Below are 14,401 nucleotides of genomic sequence, written 5' to 3' on the forward strand. Positions count from 1 at the left end.
AAGGGGCTAAGGGCAATATCCTGTCACCAATCAAAAGGCCTAGGAAACCAATCAGGGGTTGGGTTTCAGGGCACACGACTTGGCTGTGGAAGTCAAAGTCATGCAGTCATGAGGGTTATGCATGAGGGTCCCCTGGAGTTGTTGCACTACTGTGGGCTCCCCATCTGGGCCCTCACCCGGAGTCCTAGAGCCATCAGATCGGCCTTTCAGACTCCCCGCACACTGTTGAACGTGAGCTCAACATGAGCTCATCTCAGGTTGCAGTCCATTCTTTTGAGTATGATTTACAGATTCTGTTTTGGGAAGAGTGATTAGACCAGGATCAATCACGCCCCTGTACTAGGTATCTGCTCTCAGTACTCATGGGACCACTAGGTTCTTGGAACTGAAGAAGGTGGGCAAGTGATCAGGCTAGTCTGACTCGATAAACTGACAAGGTCCATCTGATCGACTGTTCCCCAGGAAAAACACAAAACTGTGCTTTCAATGCTCATGTTTCCACAATGGACTATGCATATTGCTGCAATGTGTAGGATATTTCCAAGCCTGTGCCTGCTGCTCATACAGACAACCAAGGAACGCACACACGGAGCTTTCCACGGCCAGCCACAGGCCATGCCCACTATGGTTCGTTGGCTGTTTAGATGACCACCATGTCACCGACCTACCCAAATCCTCATTATCCCGAGAAAAACAAGATCTAACATGAATCTCCCTTCCTGCTACCCAGATAGACGTCTCAAGCTAGAGACAGCCACACTCCTGGGGTGAGACCAGGCAGGAGAGAACAGAAGTCTGGGGGCACGTCCCCATGGCAGAGTGGGCCAGGGAGGAAGGAGACCCTCTATGCTCGGCGCCAAAGTGAAGAGGCATCAGAACACAGTGTGTCCATGGTGGATGCCTCCCGAGGGCGTCCAGCATGTGCACAACTTGGGTCTCAAAGACCAAGCAGCTTTCTCGGGTGACTGACCTGACGTGTGGACCCAGGAAGGGGGTGCCTTTGGCTCTCAGGGAACAACAGGCATTCAGCTAGTTGTGGGCACTCAACAGTCTCATTACCCTGGCACCAGAGCCATATCCTGTGGATGTGGGTCTTCCTCGGGATGACGTCCTGCACCCAGTTCTTCAGGAGGAGCCGACCTATGATCCCAATTTCCCCAAGAGCCTCCTGAGCCCCTGGCTGGGGTGAAACTGCAAGAGTGGATCTGGGAGCATGATCCGAAAACACTCCTGACACCCCCAGTATCTAAGGTGATTGGGTTCTAGGTGCCCCAAGGATGACACAATCCCCCTTGGTCAGCAAATGCTCAACTCCCTTATGTAGAATGGTGCTGTATTTTCACACTCAACCTACGCATGTCCTCCTGCAGACTTTAAATCACTTCTGCAGAATTATATTAATGAATACAATGTCTATAAATCACTTCATGCACCTGGGTTCAGTGTAGTTCTTGGTGCAGGACAAATTTGAATTTTGCCACTGGGAAATTTCTGGAATGTTCTTCCCTTCCTTTCCCTTTCCTCAGTGCTGAGGATGGAATCGAGGGCTTTGCAAATGCTAGGCAAGCACTCTACCACTGAACTACATCCTCCGTTGGCTCAAAAACTTTGATCCAGGTTTGGTTGGGGTGTCTTCTGTCCAGTGTCGGTGAAAATTTGAATTTTAACATAAACACATCTGTCATATAGCTGACTATCTGTTCCCCTGGAAAAGCTAGGTGAAAACTGGATAAACTTCAAATTTGTTTGATTTAGTTAGTTCTCAGCAGGCAGGATAAGGATTAGATAAGGATCAGTCACGCCCCTGTCCTAGGTATCTGTACTCTCCATACTCATGGGGCCACTAGGAAGGGTACTTGGTCACATTCCTAGCCACCACTGGCGAAGGCTGACGTGTCGACTTGGCCTAACCAGCTAGGTCAAAGTGTACCAGGACCGTTAAGCTACTTCTAGGAAACCTTTGAAGATTGGCATGGCGCTTTCTCCAAAGCCACATTTTTGACTTTTCTAAAATACATTCCATTCTGCAACCACACAGGTTCTGAATGTCCCTCTGACAATCCCTGGATTGCTGGAACTTTCTGTCCTTGCCATATTTCTTTTTTTTTTTTTGCCCAATTCATACACTCCACCTTAAAATCCACTCAAGAGACTGAGCTCATCGGTAAATGAAAGAGCAGAAGGCTGCCTAATTCTTCAGAACCCTACTTAGACGGGGAATTTTTAAACTGCACGTAGAGAAAGCTGTAATTTAACGGAGCAGATTTTTCTAAACAAGACAAGTGTCTCACTTCCTAGCAGTGATTCAGTGGGTTATATTTGGGGCTGGTGTGCAGCTGGCCCACACTGGGACGGCACTCAGGGTGGATAAATACTCACGCGTCTGAGTAGTCGGTAACTAGCTGCTGCCCCCAAGCCCCCGAGGCCACCAGCTACTCCTGCCACTTCCTCCCCCTTCCCTCCCTGAAGGGAAATGAAGAGAGGGAAGTGCTGTGTCTGCGTGTTTGCTGATTGACCAGTACCCGTGTGGCCCCATATTTTGAATATACCCTCGGCTTATTATAACCGTCCTTGGGACAATGACATTAAAATACCCTGCTAGACACCTGTTCCCCGGACTCTCCTTCAGGCAGTACGATCGGATGCACACAATAGAAAAACCCGATAGCAACGACACAGGTGAATGCTGGCATGCAGGGGGACCCAGGACGGGGGTGGGGGACACAAGGGGCAGCTCACACGTTGAGTGGCAGCTGGACTTTGGGAGATGTGCCCTGCTCTCCAGCCACGGCAGCAGTTCGTGGGACAGCCGTTGGGATGGGTCCAGCTGAGGAAGAGTCCTGAAAACAGACAAGAGGAGACAGGAGTGAAGAGGGGGAGATCCCGGCCAGGGTGGGGGGAGCACTGCTCAGGCCTGCACAGGCCTCTCTCCTCCCAGACTCTCAGGCTGTGCTCACCTGGGCTGTTAATAAGTGGTTTTCACCCACTGGAGGGAGCATGGGGGCCTGGCACACCTGTCCTAAGGTGACTTTCCAAGAGCCTCTTCTGAGCAGTGCACCGTGGTCAGCACAGGAGAAGGGCATCTCGGGAGGCCTGGCTCTATTCACTTTTGTTTGTTACTATCATAACTTTTTACTGTTGTTTTAGATATAAAAGGCAGTAGAGTGCATTGTGACAGAGTTTCATACATGGAGTACAACTTCCCATTCTTGGGTTTGAACATGATGAGGAGGTACACTGGCGGTGTGTTCATATATGAACATGGGAACGTGATGTCTGGTTCATTCCACTGTCTTTCCTATTCCCATCCCCCCTCCCTTCCCTTCATTCCCCTTTGTCTAATCCAATGAATTTCTACTCTTCCCTCCTCAACCCTCCTTATGGTGTATTAGCATCTGCATATAACAGAGAATACTCAGCCTTTGTTTTGGGGGGATTGGTCAATTTCACTTAGCCTGATAGTCTCCAGTTTCACTCATTTATTGGAAAGTGCCATAATTTCATTCTCCTTAATGGCTGAGTAATATTTCACTGTGTATAATATACCACATTTTCATTATCCATTCATCTGTTGAAGGGCATCTAAGTTGGTTCCAAAGCTTAGTTATTGAACTGTTTATAAACATTGGTGTGGCTTTGTCACTGTAGTATGCTGACTTTAAGTCCTTTGGGTATATACTGAGGAGTGGAATAACTGGGTCCTGGCTTTATTCTTAGAATTTGAACTAATTATTCTTGTATCTGTTAAAATTCAGACGAAACCTTTCATACTGCAAAACGTGAGCTTATTTCAAAATGGCACTGTAGGAAGCTGAAGATTAAAAGAAAGTCAGTCTCTATTAGTGGACAGTGGCAGGCTACAGGGTGACCAAGGTTTACAGAACACAGCACCTGCTCCCAAGACCCTGCAGGGCTCAAGTCTTCAAGGGTTCTTTATGCAGGACATGAACTGAGGAAGGTCTAGTTCAAGGTGGTACCCTCTAGGCCTCAGGTGTGTGCTGTGATCTGTGGTCACTATGGGGTTAGGGGTGGCATAAGGAACCTCAATGCCAAGGAAACTCCTGCCTGGGGAACCTTTAGACTCAGCCCATGAGGGCCATGTTGTCCCCCAGTGCCCTTGCTGCCTGGCTTATCTGTACTGCTCCCATCCTCCATGGGATAGCTGTCTTGTCCTCTTCTTCAAAGGTATTAGGAGGCATGGTGGGTTAGATTGTGCCTCTGTCCCCCAAAAGAGAGGCCCAAGTCCTCACCTGGCACCTGTGAACATGACCTAATTTGGAATGAAGGTCTGTTGCAGCCAGGGTAAGAATACTGAGAAAAGAGTGCCTTGGTTAGAGTGGGCCCCCAATCCAGTGACCAGTGCCCTAATATGACTCAGAAAGAGAGAACAGAGACAGAGGGGAGGGAAAGTCTTGGGCCACGAAGGCAGAGCCTGGAGCCATGCGTCTACGAGTCCAGGAAGGCCCAGGACTCCTGGCAGCCTCTAGAGGAGGGGAGAGAGGCCCGGGATGAAGTCCCCCTGGACCTCGGGGGGGAACCAACTCTGCCCACAGCCTCATTCTGGACTCCTGGCTTCAGAACTGGGAGAGAGTGATTTTCTGGGATGGGAGCCACCCAGTTTATGGAAGCCCCAGGAAACAACAGAGAGGGGGTGTCCGGGTGCCTGGGGAGAGTGAAGATCCATGTCCAGCATCGAGGCTGACAGCAGCTACTCCCTTCTGGGGCCCCGGAAAGGAACGGAAGAGGAATCCCGACAGGCCCTGGAGCCAGGTGTCTGTGGGCCAGACGGGCACCTTGGCAGAAAGCAGGGGGGTCTGGGAGTGGCCCACGTGTGTCTCGGATGGTGTGTCCTCAGGTGGACAGAGGTCACCAGAGGTCACAGGGATGAGAGGAAAGAGCCCCCAGGGAAGCTCCCTGAACCTAAATGGCCTCAGCCCCACTTCTTAGCTGGGAGGGACCGACGAGGTGTTCTCACAGACTCTCCAGGCCGGATGAACTCTGACCTTGCCCAGCGGATGCGCCCCATGGCCACGGCACACATGCCCTCTCCACCAAGTTAGGAGCCACTCCTCCTTCCCACTTACACGACGGAGATTCGGGCCGTGAGACCACGCCACCGAGAGGTGCAGCTTCCTTCATCCAAGGACTTGCCTGTCCCATTCTGACACGTGGGAGGGGACCCCTGACTTTTTAAGAAGCCCCCTGACAAAGAGAAGGCTGGGTTTCCCCAGGCAGCCTCCGCACAGACCTCACCCCTGGGCCTCTGGGCATGGAGAGGCTCTGTGGGGGCTGGGCCCGAAGTTGGGGGGCATTCCTCCCTGTCCTCAGGTCCTGGGGGCCTCTGTTTGCACACTGCCCTCTCATGGAGGAAGTCCAGAAGCTCGGGGCATTCCCCATCCAGGCAGGAGCCATTCTCCTTGATAGAGCTCTCACAGCCAGCCTGGGCTCATCGCCCCAGAGCTTTAGGGGGGCTGGAGGGAGTCGGAGGCAGGGGAGGGAAGAGGGAAAGGACTGTAGAAGGCTGCCCCCGGCCCCCAGGTCTGTCCCCAGGACTGCCCCCAGGGCCTCTGTGCGGAGGACAGGCATCCCATCCTGAGCCCCGACTTCCCACTCTCCTGTGATCACTGAAAACAGGCCTCAGGCCCTCCACCTGGGGTTCTTGAGGGCTTTTGGGTGTCACACCAAGGGCTCGGCATGTGGACGGTGCTCAGCTTGCAGGGACTGCCTGACGTCAGCTCCAGTGTGGGTCCCGTGTGCACAAGGGGACACAGCCTCTGCCCTGTGGCCCTGGCTCTCTGGGGGAGAGGCACTGGATATGTAATGACACCGTGGAGCTGTCCCAACAGGGCCCTTGCTGGGCAAGGCTGGGCCAATGGGGGCTTCTGGAAGGAACAGGAAGGCTCCTTGGGGTGGCAGGGCAGGACAGAGGTGGCCCAGAGGAGCAGGGAAGAGCCCAGGCATGCGGAGGCAGGAGGCGGGGTACAGGGAGCCAGTCAGACAGGGAAAGCTGGACAGAGGGGACAAGGCCAGGCCCCCAAAGGCCCTGGAAGGAAGCAGTGAAAAGGTAGCCCTTGGCTCAGACCTCCTGCCTCCTGGGGACCCACCAGGAAGCTCAGCCAGGGTCAGGGACAGGGAGCAGTGCAGCAGGAAAGGGCCAGGTGCTCTGAGCACCAGCAGCCCTCATGCTAGGGGCCAAGTACGGCCTGGGAGTGCGTATCATCCCCACCAGAAACTTATAGATGGGCATTTTTTTTAAAGAGAGAGAGAATTTTCTAATGTCTATTTTTCAGTTTTCAGTGGACACAACATCTTTATTTTATTTTAATGTGGTGCTGAGGATCGAACCCAGCGCCCCGCGCAGGCCAGGTGAGCGCGCTACCGCTTGAGCCACCTCCCCAGCCCAGAAATGGGTACTTTTAAATCGCCACTTTACAAGACGAGGAAACTGAGGCACAGAGAAGTCAGGTGGACGGCTCACATTCACACAGCCAGCGAGCGGCCAAGGCCAGGCTGGAACTCTGCAGGCTGGTGCCGGAGCCCACTGAGCACCTGCCGCTCCATCTGTAGTGGTTACAACAACACCGATCGGCTGTCTTAGAGTCCTGAAGTCAAGGTGTCACGGAGGCCATGCTCCTCCTGAAGGCCCTAGGGAGGTCCGAATTTCAGCTTCTAGAGCCCCCGGTGCTCCTCAGCTGTGGCCCCTCCCTGCACCCTCAGAGTCAGCAGCATCCCACCCTCCCACCCCCATCCATGGATCCATCATATCACTACCTTCTTTGACTTTGGTGCCCCTCCCTCCCACAGGACCTTGGGGTGACACTGGGCCCCCCGGCTCACCCAGGGTCATCTCCCCATCTCAGGATCCTGGTCCCTTTGCCACGTGCAGTCACCCATTCACTCTGTGTGCCAGAGTGGCTCCCACAGAGTTGGCTCTAAATCCTAGTTATCTGGGCTTCTCTCTTTTCAAGTGGGAGAAAGAGAGAGAGAGAGAGAGAGAGAGAGAGAGAGAGAGAGAGAGAGAGAGAGAGAGAGAGAGAGAGAAAAGAGAAGAGAGAAAAGGGGAAAAAATCCTGTCGACCTAGCAGTTTCCTATTGAGAATGAATCCTAAAATAATCGGAAAAGTCAGAATAGAAATGCGGACAAGGACTTCACTGCAGAACTATTTATAGTGGGAACAAATCAAGCTACTAGAACTCAAATGTCCCACAGTAGAAAGCTGAATGGCCAGTGATAACTCAGGACACCATGCCGTGCTAGAATCTACAGAGATGGGCCGAGGGGGTGGGGTGGAGTGCATGAAATGGAAAAGGAGGTCAGAGAAGTGGATATGGAGGATTACCTCATCGATATAAAAAATGTATGTATATTTTCTGGCAAAATCTGTAAATTTACATATCCAGTGATAACACTGGGCTTTGTGGGAGTTAGGATTTGGAAGAATTTTATTAATTTTTTTTAAAGTTTAGTCAGATGCAATGGTGCACGCCTGTAATCCCAGCAGCTCAGGAGGCTGAGACAGGAGGATCAATGCCAGCCTCAGCAACTTAGTGAGGCCCTGTCTCAAAATAAAATATAACAAAGGGCTGGGGATGTGGTTTAGTGGTTAAGCACCCCCAGGAACAATCCTTGGTACGAGAAAAACCAAAGTTTATATGTCCAAATTTTATGTCACTTAGTATGAAGTGACAATGGTTTTCTGAACATTCAAATTAATATAAAATCACAGGGTTACGTTGTTGAGGTCTGTTTACAAAGCAAGCTGCAGTAGGTGGTGAGTCCATGCCTTCCTGCGTCCACACGTGCCATCTTGTGGGTGATGCTGGGAGCTGATGGGAAGGGCCAGGGGTGAGGTGCAGCATTAGCCAGAGGGCTGGGTTCTGTGGTCAGGCCCAGGTGGCGGGGCACAGTGGCAAGACAGTCAGGTGGGCAGCAGGAGGAGCAGATACACAGGATAGCTGACCCAAACCAGTCCCATGACACCTTCCTCAACATGCCTCCTTCTCCAGAACAGCCAGACCAGGACTCCACACGCAGAGCACCAGCCAGCGTAGGGGTGGGGACGGCGGAGAGCATGCCCCGAGTCTGCCCTAGTCTGGCCAGTGAATCTCCACCTTTCCCATGTGCCCAGTGGCCTTGGGCTACTCAAGCCATAATTCAATAGAAGGGATAATGCATTTGTCCAGGAGAGACAGAGAGGTGAATTTTCATCTGCTGCAAGGGCAGGGAGAAGTCTTGGCTGAGAAGGTGAATTTTGCCGGAGTGTGTCTCACAATACAGCAGCATGGACCCCATCTTTTCAGGCATCCCCCAATCCCCTGGGTGAGCCAAACATCAAGCACCCCATAGGGCAGATGTGAGGAGGCTCAGAAGGACTCAGCTGGGGGCACTGAAGGACTCATGGCAGGAGCAGCCACAGGGCCCCATTGGTGGTACTGGCCATCAGCTGCTGAAACACTGACTGGGGGCCTAATGGCAGCTTAAGGGAGGAATATTCTGGCAGTTTTGCTGGAAATCTGGCCCTCAGTTGGAACTTGACACAACACATACATAGGATTCACAGTTGTACCTTACTTAGAACTGGAACACGAGCAGACAGGTGTACTATGGACGTGTGGCTGTGTACTTTCCCAAGATCAGGAGGAGAAGACCTAAAACTGATGCTCTGCAGGGCCAAGTGGCTCACCGTGGCCGCGCCTTCCTGGCACCACGAGGCAGCAGTGCTCAGAGTAAGGGTGCCTTGGAAGTCCTGCTGGGTGGCGGCAGTACCAGGTGGGCTCTGCCCTGGGGGATACAAAAACTAAATATGCCAAAGAATGGTGGTGGGCTGGTCACGACTTCCCAACGCAGATGGAGCTGGGTCCTCCTCTGAATCAGATCCTCATCTTTGTCACCATCGATGCCAGGATGGGAGCAGGGGCTGGGGAACCCTCTCACTCACCAGCTGAGCTCTCGCCTATACATGGAGCATGAGTGCCAGGGTTGTGGGGCCTGCTCGGTGGCCTGCCAGCCAGCCAGCTGCAGCTGACCCCAGCAGGAATTGCAGGGTCAAAATGACTCCGATTAGAAACTGACTGTAAAGGGCACAGCATAGGGATCCCAAATGACCAGCACCCTGCTGCCCCTCTTGCATGCTATAGAGTACTCCCCTCATTCACTTCCACATCCCAAATGAACAACTTCTCCTGAGGTATTTATGACTGTCTTGAAGCACAGTAGCATATTATATGAGAGATAAAGAGAAGTCCAGTTTGAGATCAACTCTGATACCAGATGTCAGGGTCCTTACCTTCCAACTCTGACCACAGTCCACAGGGCTACCTAGGTCCCTGTCATGGGCCAGCTTCCTCTTTACTGCAATGGCCTCTCGGATTCTGCTTAGATTTTTAATTGCTTCATTTTACATGATTCTCGCCATTTAGGGCAAAAGTGAGGAAGTCAGGCAATGATTAAAATTAAGAAAGGAGAAGGGGCTTTGATTGCTTTGGAATAAACACACTGGGTGATGCTGCCCTGACAGACATCCATCTTGGCTCTGAGATCAGCTGGTAGAAATCTCTTCTTTAATTTCAAAGCCGAGTCCAGCCCTGTTCACCACAGAGCTGTGCCCATCTGCCCTTTTTCAGGAAAGATCATTGACTAATAAAGTAGGTCTGCATCATATTATTTGTGAAAGACTTCAAAAGGGTCACGTATCAGGATTCCACTTGGGGGTCAACCCATAAATGTTAGAGAGCTGGCCCACCAGGCAGGTGGCTTGATTCTCAGATTCACTGATTCCACAGAACACTAATTCAGCAATCCCTTTAGGTCTGTTGTCTAAAAATACAGGTCATGAGCATTTAACACGAGCCCAGAATCAACTGGGAGGGACGCTGCAGCATCAGCTGGCAGGGTCAAGGGTCAGTGAGGATGCCCTCATGAGATGGAGTTCACCATAGTGCCAGCAATAAAAAGAAAATGTGCTCTCAGGAGCCTGCTAACGCTGCATGGTCCTCCAGTACAACAGAGCTCCACGTAGCTTCTCAGGGGCCAGAACTTGACATGACTGTGCGATGCCCTGAAGCCAGGAAAGACCCTGGCTTCTACACATCTTTCTCTCCCCGAGGAAGAAGCTGCCCAGCCGAGTGGGTGTGCACACCCTGGAGCTGCTGGTCAGTAAGTACTGGGCTCTCCTTTGTGATAGTGACCTGCTTCAAGAAATCACAGCCTCCCCAGTTACTGGCCTCAGCTTCCAGCTGCCTTGCTGCGGTTCCCCAATTCTAAATCGTCAGGTGGTTACCAACACTAGAGGCCCCTTGCTACAGTGTAATGGGCCCCTAAGTCGTTGCAGGGAACCAGGCCCTATTATTTGCTGTTGGGATTAATAAGAGAGAAAAATGTGTGTGTGTGTGGGGGGTGGGGTTGTGGGTTGGCAGGCGGCATAGGGGCTCACAGCTACTTTCCTCCATATTGGCACAGGCGATAGACCCTGAGAAGAAACATCTCCTCATTTTAATTTTTAATATGAGTCCAGAAAACACTGTCATCACCCCAAGGAGTAGTGAAGGAGCATGTTTTATTCATCACTCGCTACCACGCCATTACGCACAGTGTAAATCAGACCCTTATGAACTTGCCTCCCAAAGAAAACTTTAGAATAAAACATTTATGGCCTGGTTCCTCTGCTTAGTTCTGCAAAGAACGGTGAGCAGCTTGTGTAGCCAGAGGGCCAGGGGGCAGGGCAGAGGCCCAGGAGCCCCACCCCACAAGAGAGCTGCCCAGGGGGAGGAGACTGGCTGGCCTTCTGCCCACGTAACTTCTGCCATTCACTCACCACCTGAGTGGAGGCTGAATTCACCTCCACGACTGTTGGCCACCCTCTCTGCCCCCACCCCAGGCACTCTAGGTTTGCTCCTGAATTATTATATGCTGGAGCAGCTGCTGACTGGATGGTCTGGCTCCGAGACCAACAAACTCAATCACATTTCTGGCCCAGAGTCCTGGGCCCTGCTTCCGTTTTTGTGAATGAAGTTTTACTGGCAGCCAGACACATCTACCCATTTACATGGCCTCCAGCTGTTTTGACCTTGCAAGAGCAGAGATCTAGAGTTGTGACAAAGCCCACATTACTCCCAAAATCTAAAATATTTACCATCTGGTCCTATACCACAAAATATTTGCCAACCTCTGCTGCAAGAGTCTATCACGAGAGCATGAAACACCAGATTCTGCTGCCAGCTTCCCGGAAAATAATCTGGACCAACAAACCACAGCTGTGGCCAACAGCTTAACAAGTCACCCCAGGACATCATTCAGGAAGATAAACCAAAGAAGGAGGAGACTTGAGAGAGACTTGAGAGACTGAGGCAGGGTCACAAGTTTGAGGGGAAACCCTCGGCAACAAACGGAGCCTCTCCTGTACTGGGAGAGGCTGCAGGGGAATGGACTGAGTTCAACTCTGATTCAGTGTGAACCACACTATCCACCTGCTTCTCTGTGGTCTGTATGCTGGAGGAACATGCTCTGCTCAGAGCCGCTCGGCGGCTGGTCTTGTGGATCGGCAATCCCAGGGTGACAGAGGGAACACCGTGGCCCGCGCAGCCTGGGCATGAGGGCTCAGGGGGTGCGTGGGGTCAGGGGAAGCAGCTGAGACTCCTGCCCCCCACCCACTACACTCTGCCTCCAGATGCTGCCACAAGATGGGGAGACAGGTGGCCCAAAGCTCAGCACGGAAGAAATCAGAGCAAACTCTGGGAAGACAGAGAAGGCGTGAGGCAGCCAGGGGAGCCAGGGATGTGGGGAAGGTTCTTCCATTCCTCATCCTCCGGGAACAACGTGCACCTTTGTCCCTGAGCCCCGAGATCTAGACAATCCTGGAGGAAGCCAACCTCGGTGACACTGGGTGTCTCTTCTGACTTGGTTTCTTCCCACTTTCTGGGTGCTGATCTGTGGTCCTTCCTACCTTCCACCCTCTGTGGCATAGATTCTGTTCTCATCTCCAAGGGGACTGGGTATCCCTAAGAGGATAGGGATCCATGACAATCACCTCCCTGTATCTATCTGCCACAGGATGCAGGGAAAGAACCAAGGCAGCCAGGAAGTCAGCAGGCATTCCTGGCCAGCAGGTGCTCCTGGGTGCTCACCCCTGCCCAGGGGACACCTCCCTTGATGGTGTCCTTCCCTTGTCCACCAATGGATGACCCCAAGGCATAGGCAGAAAGCTGCAGATATGGCTCCTATCTCACCAAGCAGAAAAAAAAAAATTAAATGCCATCAGCACCTAATGTTGTGGGTGAAAATGTTTGGCACTCAACTAAAGTAGAATCAGGGGCTTGGGGCTGTGGCTCAGTGGTAGAGCGCTGGCCTAGCATGTGTGAGGCACGGGGTTTGATCCTCAGCACAAAGAAAGAAAGGAAGGAAGGAAGAAGAAAGAAAGGAATGAAAGAAGGAAGAAGGAAGGAAGGAAGAAAGGCATTGTGTCCATCTACATGTAAAAAAGAAATTAAGAAAAAAAATAGAATCAGGATGCTCAGCCTTGGGCAGCCAAAGCATTCTCTGTCCCCACTTCCAGGCTAAGTCATGCAGGCACAGCCACTTCCAGATTGGTAGGGGAAAAAAATTATTTGGGGGTGAAATCTTCACCGTGGGATTTCTTGTGTTCACCTGGGCTCACTTGGTAATCTTTTTTTCTTTTTGGTTTGGTTTTTCATGCTTCCTTATAAAGCATATAATTAAATTCATAACTTTCTAAAAATGATTTAAGGAAAATAAGCCCTGGTGCTCGGTCATGCCGGCAGCTCGTGCTCTGCAGGTGGGTGCAGAACCAGCAGGCTGCAAAGCCAACAAGCAACTGAGACAAAGCAGCCTCCGAAGGCCAGGCCTGGGGCAGCCGAGCTTGTCGGCACTTCCTCCCACTCGGAGCATCCTGTCCACCCATCCCACGGCAGAGATAAGACCCAGACAGCCAGGGGAGCTGCACCTGCAGAAAACGGCAGGTTGGCGATGCATTTTAAAGATGCCCAGGAGCTTCCAAGCAGAGCTCTCCTCATTTACTTCTCAGACACGGAGACACTCGAGAACTGTTCTTTGGATGTTCTCCCAGCTGAATTCCAAACACCTCCCCTTCCACCAGTTTAAAAGGGCACTTCCCCGTCTCAAGGGGTGGCTTTCACGGGACTGATCTGTGGGCCCTGAGGCCCTCAGCAGCTGAGAGGGGGCGAGGCTGGGTGAAGGAGCCGGCACCTGGCTGCACAGGAATGGGCCTGTGTCCGCCCACATGCTGGGGCTGGGACCTTTACCTAGGCAGGTCGTCAGTCCTGCAGAACCAGCGCATGCCACACGGACAGGCCAAGGACAGCCATCAGATCCCCTGGGCTGTTCACAAGTGTCACCTCATCCCTCAGGTACGTCATTTTCTGCAAACAGCTTTTACTGACCTCTGTGTTCAGCATAAAGATTGAGAGACAGAGATGGGACCCTGGGAAGCAGTGTTCTGGCCTCTGGTAACCAGGACCTGGGTTCTCCTCCTTGAAGCTTCATTAGACTCTGCATCGCCACCCCCTTCAAGGACAGGAGCAGAGGAAGTCATGGGGCTACTGCATGGCTGCCACCTTTCAGCCCTGCCCAGTCCCTGGAGACATCAGGGGTCAGCAACTTTTTCCTGCAAAGGGTCCCATAATAAAGACTTTGTGGGTCCTACCATCTCTGTCACGGCTACTCAGAACCTCTGCAGTGGCCTAAAAACAGCTTTAGATGTTATGCAAAGGGGTGGGCGTGTCTGCATCTGAAGGAACTTTGATTTATTGAAACAGGCAGTAGGCCACTTGGCCTGTGGGCATTTGTCAGTGTCCTGGTATGAGGACGCTATAGAGCTAGGCCCTGAGCTGCCTGTGATTCACCCAAGTGTGAATAGGAAATGAGCCTGTTGCTTCATGTCTCCAAGAGTGAGAGGATGTTTGTTACATGGCATCACCAGCTCACGCTGACTGATGCAGAGTGCTCCATTGTGAACTGGGTCCATTGGGGTTCCTTCACTAGTTTGGTGACGACTTGTTTGACTTCTGATTTGGTTTATGAGGAAATTCCTCTAAAATGTAAGTACAGTCATGCGGTGCATACTGATATTTTGGTCAATGAGGTACTGCGTATAGGATGATGGTCACATAAAATGATAAAGGATCTAAAAAAATTCCTGACATTTAGAGATACCCTAAGCACAGGCCTTCCCCATGTGTCTGTGGGGACACTGGCATAGACACACCTACTAGGCTGCCAGTGGTATAAAAGCAGAGCACATACACATATGTGTACAGAACATAATACCTGTAAGTGATAGTGAATGACGGGTGTATGCATTTACTTTTTTGTGGTACTGGTGATGGTGTGTTCACATTTTGTATGTGTATCTTGATCGTTATTTTA

At 51.7% G+C, this 14,401-nt stretch overlaps 1 protein-coding gene across 1 annotated transcript in view; it reads right to left on the reverse strand.

Annotated features, from left to right (window-relative positions):
* Sh3rf3 (SH3 domain containing ring finger 3) overlaps positions 1-14,401 on the reverse strand; it is a 323,625-nt gene that overhangs the window by 67,326 nt on the left and 241,898 nt on the right. The window contains exon 5 of the mRNA XM_026379826.2: positions 2,740-2,840. Within this exon, the coding sequence (XP_026235611.2) occupies positions 2,740-2,840 (101 nt within the window). The remainder of the gene's footprint in view (positions 1-2,739; positions 2,841-14,401) is intronic.

Source organism: Urocitellus parryii, chromosome 12, assembly GCF_045843805.1.
Source record: "Urocitellus parryii isolate mUroPar1 chromosome 12, mUroPar1.hap1, whole genome shotgun sequence".
In the NCBI taxonomy this organism is placed as follows: domain Eukaryota; kingdom Metazoa; phylum Chordata; class Mammalia; order Rodentia; family Sciuridae; genus Urocitellus; species Urocitellus parryii.